This window comes from Triticum aestivum, chromosome 2B (assembly GCF_018294505.1).
Source record: "Triticum aestivum cultivar Chinese Spring chromosome 2B, IWGSC CS RefSeq v2.1, whole genome shotgun sequence".
In the NCBI taxonomy this organism is placed as follows: domain Eukaryota; kingdom Viridiplantae; phylum Streptophyta; class Magnoliopsida; order Poales; family Poaceae; genus Triticum; species Triticum aestivum.
This window is the reverse complement of record NC_057798.1, coordinates 750962468-750972381: the sequence shown is the minus strand read 5'-3', so window position 1 is coordinate 750972381 and position 9914 is coordinate 750962468. Positions and strand designations below refer to the sequence as shown.

Sequence of the window (9914 nt, the reverse complement as noted above, 5' to 3'; positions counted from 1 at the left end):
CTGTCAATAAGAGAGAGAAAGAAATAGGAATTACACACGGATCGAACCAACGACCTCATGTTCGCTTCTATCACAGGCTAGCCAATAAAACTGGCGCAATTTCGTGCTAACATTTAGATGCGCAGACTTTTAGATTCCCATTGCAGACTTTCTATAACTCGGTGGACTGAGATTTAACCAAGTCTTAGTTGGTTGCTCAATTGTTGAACTTTTGCATGAACATTCATGCTGTATTGAGCACCATTCAATGGACCTCACGGCATTTTCTCACACCGATTGCAGCATCCATAATTGCTGGTTGCAGCATGTCAACTCAACGGTCATAACATGTCCCCTCGCCATTCGTAGCACATCGTCTCACCGGTCGCAACATCCGCCTTTGACGGTTGTAGCATTTAGTCACACTGGTTGCAGCGTCAGTTGTTGTTGCTTGCAAAATTTTCGCAACATTTTTCATCATCGATTGTAACATCTAGTCATGCCGCTCGTAGCAAAACAACTACGCGGACGTCACAATATTGAGACTTTGTTAAGTCACACACGACTAAGTTCTAAACACATCATTCTCTTTGTTTAACTCTAAACGAAGATCCCATCCACGTCATGGATGCCGAGTACTCCCAACCTTGCTTGCGGGGGAGAAAGTCACGATCCATATAACAAATACTTGTACTGCGACGAACAAGAGGACCTTAGGGCTGAGGGGAAACACTACACACTGTTTGGCGCCGACCGTGTGATCACGCACGACATCCAGGCTGTGGAGTACATAGTAGACGTCCACGCGCTCCCGGTTATCCAAGTGCTCGCAGTTAGCTTGCGATGCCGCTTCGCGCTCGGTGGCATGGGCGACGTCTAGGAGTACGCATTGCTCCGGGGTGACGACGGTATTCAGGCGCTTGCCAATGTTGGAGACGGACATGACGCGCTCAACGACATTGCGACGTCCAGCGCAACGTGCTGCTCGCTGCTTCTGGCAACGTTCATGTGGAGGATCCATCTTGTTTGTTTTATAGCGATAAGGAATTAATTCAACATTTATTCGTTGCATGTGTTGTTGCCAAACATGTTTGGTCTTTTGATTCAAACTTCTTTTAAGTTGGTACACCTACATGTTCTGAGAATATTTGGGCTTTGTGGCGTTTACATAAAAGTAAAACTATATTAAATTTGGTCGCGACGGCTTCCTTGTGGAGTTTGTGGACACTCAGGAATGATTTTTTTGCTTTGAGGGAAGGGCTTGGAGAAGCGTGAATTATATCCTTATGAAAATAAGTTGTTATCCTCATCAATGGAAGGTGCTCCGCGACAACACACATGTGGTGCTTTTTCAATGATGTATCCTTCTGCTGGACAGGCACATGGGAAAACTTCTCAGGATTGCTTGGAAGTGAACTTGCCCTATGATGCGGACTTCCATAGTAGACGATGCGCTTCCATTAGTTGTTACTCCCTTCGTTCGAAAAAGCTTGTCCCTGAAATGGATGTATCTAGCATTAAGTTAGTGTTAGATACATCCATCTGAGAGACAAGATTGGGACAAGTTTTTTCGGATAGAGGAAGTATTATTTTGTTCGGCTGGTTCCTGTTTTGCATGGATGTGTAAGATAAGTAAAGAGTAGGTTATCATTTTTCTTTAGACATCCGTTTGGTTGCTGAGCATTGCTGGCCAGCCACCCTGCATGGCCCGAGAGTTGTGGTTTCATTCAATAAAATGGATCCAGGGGAAACCCCTTTCTTTAAAAAAAAAATCTTCAAAGAGTATAAACTCTATGAATGTGATACCCGAAAACAACATGCATACAAGAAATTCACACATGTTGGCCGCACACCATGAAAGTTACAAACGAAACTTGAGAACCTGAAACTGTTTCATGCCTATCAAAATCTTGTCAATACCATTTGGAATCGGATTTTCAATTTTCAATTTCAAACGGATTCTCAACTTGCTCATGTTATTGCTAAATCAGTGAACAAGATTCTTGTTCTAGTTGATTTAATGAGTGTCCTGATATGATCAGGGCCATTATCTGTAATGAACAACCTTGAATGTATCAAAAGGATCTGCCCAATTCTCAAAAAAAAAAAAGAGAATTGAAGGAAGCAAGCAACTAGGCAAACCTCTCCCTATTTATACTCTCAAAATAGGCTTTCACCCCATTTTATCATATAATAAAGCAACACAATAGAATACACGACCGAATGATACAATATAATGTGGGACCCTCTTACAAAGCAAATCTCAAGATATAACATGAAGCGTAGAACGAGCCTAACAGATCACTGCGGCCCGACCAATGTCACCCGAGCACCACAACAACGCCCCCAAGAAGGTGACGGCACGAAGCATCGCTGTCGTGTCCGAACAACAGACAATGGTTTTCACATGAAGCCCTGACAGAGGGACGAGACCTACAACGACGTATTCAAGAAGTGACTCCCGCGGGTGCCACCGTCATCGTTGCCGGATACCGTGAAGCTTCAACTCTAGAACTCGCCTGCACCACACCTGTAGGAGCCTTGGTCACCACCGCAATGAGAGCCAGCCCATCTACATCTGATTTGCGCACCATGAAAATAGATGAGAGCCTCCCGCCACTACACCCCTTGCCGCCCATAGTATCAAGAGGTGGAGACACCACCGCCATCATGGAGCCTGCAGAAAGCCAACTGTGGAACCCGCCATCCAGGACCTCCTCCCCGCCATACTCGGACCAACTCATTGCCGACGCCATAACACATGACCGCCACCCAACCAACCACAAAACACTCGCCTCGACATGGGCATCGAGTGACCGGAGCAACCAACCCTTGCATTGGTGGCCAACCCACTCCGTCAGCCGTCTGCGATGAGCGCCATTGGGAGGAGTGGGTGTCGCCCCATCCAATCTAGGCACTCCAGATCCAGATGGGGACCCCTCCTGGCAGCCGGCACCTCCGGCCACCCGATGGTAGCCGGTACCTCCGGCCGCCAAACATCAACCTTCGTCGGCTCCCCGCGGCCTGCTCTGTCACTGTCGCCCCATCGTCGAGGGTCGTCGCGCCAACCTGCAGCGTCCCACAACTACATGCCCGCAGGAGAAGCTCGTCATTACCAACCCGGCGCCACTGGGCAGGCCTCGTCATGCTTGGCTCAACAGCTCCCTATATACACTTCCCGCTGGGCTAACGGCTCCCTATCTGGCACGAAGCATCGCTGCCGAGTCCGAACAACAGAAAATGGCTCTGTTGCCGGCCGTTGACTGTGTTGACGTGTAGGCCGCTGGCTCTGTTTGCCGGCGTGAACTAGGGCCGCTGGCATGAACTAGGGCGTGGTTATTTCGAAAGTTGGCGTCTGAAAAAGGAGGCAGACAGGATGGGGCCAAAGGATGCGTCTGCATGTTGGGCACACGGCCACCGCATTCGGACACGACCCCATTTCCCTACCCCAAACGGAGTGAATCCGGGCAAAACGGACGTCTGTTTGGGGTCGTGCGCTGGAGTTGGCCTCAGGAGGGACATCGCTTCTTCGTCATCTTTTAATATTTATCACGCATTGCAATGGGACATACTACTGAGCAGGGTGTTTCGGTGCCCAGACTCATCTGCACCCGGTTAGAAAAAAATCGTAACAAATTCAAAAAAAATCAAAAAAATTTAAATATTTTTTCTGCGGTAGACAATTTGATGCATGAGGCCCGTTCCAAAGTTCAAGTCATTTGGACATCTGAACAACTCTCAGCAAAAAAGACAAATCAGGGCAAAACAGTACATGAACAGTAAACATTTTTACATACCCCCAATTTGTCTTTCTTGCTGATCAAACAAGTTCTTGTTCTTGATCTCAGTTCTTGCTGATCAAACAAGTTCTTGTTCTTTCTTGATCACGTTTACTACTATTTCTGGTTCTTGATCGATCGCACTTCTTTCTGATCAGACCAATTCTTGTTCTTGATCACCATTATTTTGATATATGTTGGTTGATTAAGTGATTCAACTCTCGTGCGGGGGATGTTAGCTCGATGCATGCCGTCGGAGGGGCCTAGCGGCGGCGGCCCAGAAAAGGAGACGGAGGCAGGGCCTTGCAGCGGTGTCGCCAACAAGGAAACAGGGTCTAGCGGCAGCGTCACCAACAAAGAAACGGAGGAACGCCGTGGTTTGCCTGATCCTTGCAAGTAGAATTGCACCCAGTGTTACAGAAGCATTGGGCGTTCGTGAGTTCCTTCTCCAGAGACTGAAGGTACGCCCGGACCTGATCGATGCGTCGGCCAAGGGCTTAAGCTTTGGCCAAGTCGCTTTACACTCTCTTCAAGGAGACCAAGGAGGTGTCAGAGGTCTTCCTTTACTTCCTAGCTCTCCACAAGTCCAAGAAGAAGTAACCATATCCTACAGTTGTGATATGAGGGATGGGTACAGAGATATAGAAGAAAAATTGTACTCTAGTTTCACAGATTTTACAGTGCAAAGAGGAGTGCAACAACATCCGGGAATCTTGTCCGGGACGAATAGAGTTTCAGAGTTGTAAATTCTGTACAAAACTACATATGAATTTTGTCCATATGCTTAGAACAAGTATGATGACTGAATGCCAGAGCGCTATTCTTCCATCAAATTCCTGATCACCCTCATCAAACCACCTTTAGTTTTTAGTATCTTGTACATTCCTAGCAGGTGGCGTCTCGGGTCCTTATCGCCTGCAATCTCATAGTATACAGCTCCAAAGTACACTTCAACCCAAATGAGCCTGGCATGAACAAACGATTGTTTAGAGAAAATATTCGATGTGCTAGGAATAGAACTGCATGTAAGCATATTTGCTTTAGACACCAAATACTAACCAAATAATTTTCGTGACGAGCCGGTAAACACCCTGCCATAACAAGCAACAGAAAGCAATTAGTACACAATATGTTCACAATTATTTTGAAGTTTAGGTTTTCACGCTCTTCAACAAAAAGACTTACCGAAAAAGCGCTGTTATCCTTGTACAACAAAATAAGTGACATTGCTGCATTGGGAATGAAGGCATCCTTTAATATTTCATTATTCATAAAGGTGCATAATTGCCACGGGAGAAATATACATGTGCACGTCTAAAACAGTAAAAGTATTTTCTATGTTCAGTTGGACTTGGATCCATATGAAATTTAGAACGCAAGTATAATGCATGTTCATTTGAATCGATATAAAATTAATAATACAAGTACCATTCACAGAGGCGTTTAGATTCTTCATATACAAAATTCAGAAACGGAAATAAATTTACTTTCAACAACAGAGAATAGCTTTCTAAGCAAGTGCCTCCCACTGCTCGAAATATTACTCTAGAATTGCTGGTGTGATAAGAGTTTCAAGTGGTGTTTCAGTCCAATCATAAAGGCCGGAAACTTGGAGTAGGATCCAGAGTATGATAAATTGATATATTTGTTTCCTCCATAATAATCACACGCTAAATGGTACTAGTATTTGAGTCCCAAAACTCACCGAGCTGTATCCGAGCACACATGTGGTTTGCCTTCCCATTTCTTTTCAGTTCTGCTGCTAAAACACTTAACTTGTAGAATATATATCCGAGAATCATATCCACGAACAGGGTTGGTACTAATTTACCAAGCTGGCACAAACCAGCAATCATCAACAATGGGCCTGCAAAATAATTAGAATACATAATTCAGCTGTGCGTGCAATGCTTCCTTTGGTAATTTTCTATTTCTTCAGTGAAGAGTAAAATCACGATGAAACCAAACTAGTAGTAGTATAGGGTGTGAAAACGGATGAATAAGGGCAATGGTGTCATGTTCAGACTTCAGACTATACTTGGGATTTGGGAAGGTGCAAAGTCAGTGATGCCGATTTTTATTGGAAGGTGCAGTAGTTAATACTGAATTTTCCTCCGGTGCATATTAATTAGAGACAAGACATCAGAGCGGCTATTAGTGATTTTGCATTGCCAATCGCTGTTAATTAGTAGAACGAGTAAGTTGATTCTTGATTACATTGCCCAGAACCAGCAGCCTGATGGCTGTCGCGTCAGAACCTGTACAGATTAACCAAGAAGAAATCTGTCCATACACACATGCATACCGGCGACGATCCCGGCATGGTAGCTGCGGCAGCGGAAGAAGTGGCCGCGGTCCCTGATCTCGCGCAGGGCGAGCAGGACGGGCCGGAGGGGCTCGGCGACGAGCGCGTTCCATATGGCCTCCAGCTCCTCCCGGCCGTGCCCGGTGGTCGGCGCGTCGGTCTCCTCCGTGGGGAGCTCCTCCGGGGTGAGCTCCGTGGCCCACCACCGGCTCAGGGCCGGAGCGCTAGGGCGTGCGCTGCACAGCCTGAGCACAGGACCTCGTTGGCGATTGGTGAACTGGAGACTGGGGGCGCACGAGCGGCGGCTCCGCGTGGTACTGGGGGAGACGAGAGCGCCGGCGGGGCAGAGGAAGAGCGACGAGACCATGGTCGCCATAGTTATAGTGACCAACGTTTTTTTCGAGTATTGCGGTGGAGAAAAACTTGGCGTTTGGCGTCGTGGCGGCCTATTAAAGGGACGAGCCGGATTCGGCCAGGAGTTCGGTGTGGTCACCTAATAAAGCCCAGAGTTCAACTCCTCGATGGTGGCCAAAAATCACTGTGCTATGAAAGTTTAGTTGGAGCAACTAATTAACAAGCGCACCCCTTAAAAAAACTAATTAACGAGCGCTTCTTTGGGAGCCTCGCAACGATCAGCGCCACTTGACGCGCTTTCAGCTATTCGTTACGTGTCGCGCTCTGGGCGCTCCCTCCGAATTTTGTTTTTTTATTTTTCCGCACGTATTTTCGGTTTCTTAAACAGTTTTTTTTCCCGGGTTTTTTTGACGTTTTGGTTTTCCATCGGTTTTTTCCAAAAAATATTTTTTTTACGAAAAAACGCATTTTTTTTCGCGAGAGTCACAGTTTTGTTTTCGCGAGAGGCACGGTTGTGCTTTTGCGAGAGAAACGTGTTCTCTGTTTTTTTTTCCTTTCGCGAGAGGCACGATTTTGCTTCCGCGAGAGGCACGGTTGTGCTTTCGCGAGAGTCACGGCCGTGCCTCCTCGGAAACGAAAAAAAAAACATGTTTTCTGGTTTTTTTCGTGAGAGGCACGGTTTTGCTTCCGCGAGAGGCACGATTGTGCTTTCGAAAAAGGCACGGGCGTGCCTCTTTCGGAAAGGAAAACAATTGTTTTCTGTTTTTTTTCTTTGGCGAGAGGCACGGGCGTGCCTCTTTCGAAAAGGGAAAAAAAACGTGTTTTCTGTTTTTTTTTCACGAGAGGCACGGTTTTGCTTCCGCGAGAGGCACGGTTGTGCTTTCGCGAGAGGCACGGGCGTGCCTCTTTCGAAAAGGAAAAAAACATGTTTTCTGTTTTTTTTCTTTCATGAGAGGCATGATTTTGCTTCTGCGAGAGGCACGGTTGTGATTTCATCAGAGGCACAAGCGTGCCTCTTTCGAAAAGGGAAAAAAAACTCATGTTCCCGATTCGGTTTTTTCGTTGGTTTTTTTCGTCCGAGCTTTTCGTGAAAAAAAGTTCGTCAAAACCTATCAATATGGGATCTAGTTTTGAAGATCTCGACGCGAGGAATCCAACGGCGAAAGCGGTTCGGGATTTGGACGCACGGTTTAAGAGATAAAACATTTTAAATAAACGGATCTACGAAAAAAGGGAAAACACCCAGGTTGCGATAAGTGGCGCACATGCAGCGCGCCACTTGTCGCAACCTGGGAAAGTTGGAGTGATCTTCTCAAGGAGTACTCCTTAATTAGTGATTTCGAAGTTTAGCACTTTCTGATCTAGGTTTGCGCGAATGTTATGTCTCTCAAAAAAATTAAATTAGAAAGGTCACTCCCACGGACCAACCTGTGGTTGTAATTGGATGGTTAGGAAGACAGTGATATCCCAGCTCACCAGGGCACAAGTCATGGTGCTCGCATTCCTAAATTTATTTCAGCATTTTCGGCGATGTGTGTTCAGTGGTAAGAGACGTTCTTATACACTACGAGACGCCTATGATAATTTCGTCAATCTCAAGATGATATGTGAGATCAGTCTTTCGAAGGTGCTCATAGGGAAAGTTTCTGCGTGTGTGTATTCATAGGGATGAGTGTATGCGCGTATATATGAGCATATGCGTCTGTAGCGTATTTAAAAAAACAAAAGTAACAACTACAGAGTTGTGAAATGTGCGCCACTTGTCACAACTAGATAGTTTCTCTTTTTTTTTGGATTCGTTTATTCACAGCGTTTTCTGTTTTAAACCGTGCGTCCAAATCCCGACTTGTTTTCAGTGTTGGATTTCTCACATAGAGATTTTTGAAATTAGATCCTATGTTATAGGTTTTGATGAGCTTTTTTTCATGGAAAAACCAGCCAAAAAACACAAGACGGGAGCACGATTTTTTCCTAGTATTTTGTTCCTTTCCCGAAAAGGCAGAGTTGTGCTTCTTGCGAAGCAAATGTGTGCCTCCACGATAAGCAAATGTGTGCCTCCATGATAAACAAATATATGTGTCTCCCAAAAGAAAACTCGTGCTTTTTTAGAGGCACAGTTCGCGGAAGTAAACTGTGCCTCCACGAGAAGAAAAATCTATACCTCTCGTGGAAGTAAAGAAGTGATCTTTTTTTTTCTTTTTCAAGAGGCATAGTTGTGCCTCTTGCAGAAGCAAATCTATGTGAGAAACAAATTTGTGCCTCTCGCGCAAGCAAAAAAAAGCGTGTGTTTTTCCTTTTTCGAGAGGCACAGTTGTGTTTCTCGCGAAAGTAAATATGTGCCTCCATGAGAAGCAAACATGTGCACCTTGCGGGAAAAACACGTTTGTTGTTCTTTTTGAGAGGCACAATTGTATCTCTCGTGTAAGCAAATATGTGCCTCCTCGAGAAGCAAATTTGTGCCTCTCATGAAAGAAAAAAAATTCCTTTTTCGATTGCCTCTCGAGGAAGCAAATATGTGCCACTTTTGGTTTTTTCTATTCTTTTTTTGGTTATTGAAGTTAAATTTAGAAAGAAAACAAAAAAGAGAACCATAGTCTTCTGCACACTTAGAAAGAAACAAAGAAAGCAAAAAAAAGATGCAAACATAGAAAGAAACCAAAAGTTCTTGATGTTAAATTTGTTTCTCTTTTGGTTTTTTATTTTTCTTTTCTTTTTCTTTGTTTCTTCTGGTTTTATTCTATATTTTTCCTATACATCAAGAACTTTTTCTAATGCAAATTTCATAATATAAATACAAATTTAGCATTTTTTTAATACATGTTGAACAATTTTTATACATAATTTTAGACAAATACATAGTTTTTTTTCAAATACTAGTTTTTTGTGTACATTTTCTAATACATGTTTAACATTTAATATTTAGTATACATGATTAACAGTTTTCAAATAAAAGATTGGAATAACTAATACATGGTCAACATTTTTTATATATACATTTTAATATTTTGAAATGCTTACTTCATATATTTTTTAATACAATATTAACATTTTGTAATACATCGTCAATATTTTTTATACATAATCGACAGTTTTAAGTGCTTCATTAACATTTTTTAATACTTGTTTAAAGTTTTTTTAATACTCAATTAACATTTTCTAAATACATAATCAACTTTTTCACACACATTTTATATCTTTTATATACATGAGAAATATTTTTATACACATTTAATATTTTAAAAATGCTTGGTTAACACTTTCCAAATATTTTTTTATGTAAAATTTTTTTGGTAATATATATTTATTTAAAATATTTGAAAGTACAAAGGAAAGTAAAAAAACAAAAAAATGGGGTTGTGGCCTTACGCGCATCTGGGCAAGCCCATTTAGGGAGGGGCCTTTAAAAAACTTTTCTCTTTTTTATTTTTCACGTTCATTCTTTATTTTCTTTTTAGTTGTCATTTTTCTTTCCTTTTCATTTTTTCCATTCTTTTTCT

General features: G+C 43.3%; 1 protein-coding gene across 1 annotated transcript; it reads right to left on the bottom strand.

The window, feature by feature from the left end:
- Positions 1–4459: 4459 nt before the first annotated feature.
- Positions 4460–6461, bottom strand: LOC123042448 (uncharacterized). The gene is made up of 5 exons (XM_044464896.1): positions 6064–6461; positions 5464–5625; positions 4944–4987; positions 4818–4849; positions 4460–4723 (listed from the first exon to the last, which is right to left on the bottom strand). The coding sequence occupies exons 1-5, from the start codon at positions 6437–6439 to the stop codon at positions 4576–4578; spliced, it is 762 nt and encodes a 253-aa protein (XP_044320831.1). The 5' UTR covers positions 6440–6461; the 3' UTR covers positions 4460–4575.
- Positions 6462–9914: the final 3453 nt, after the last annotated feature.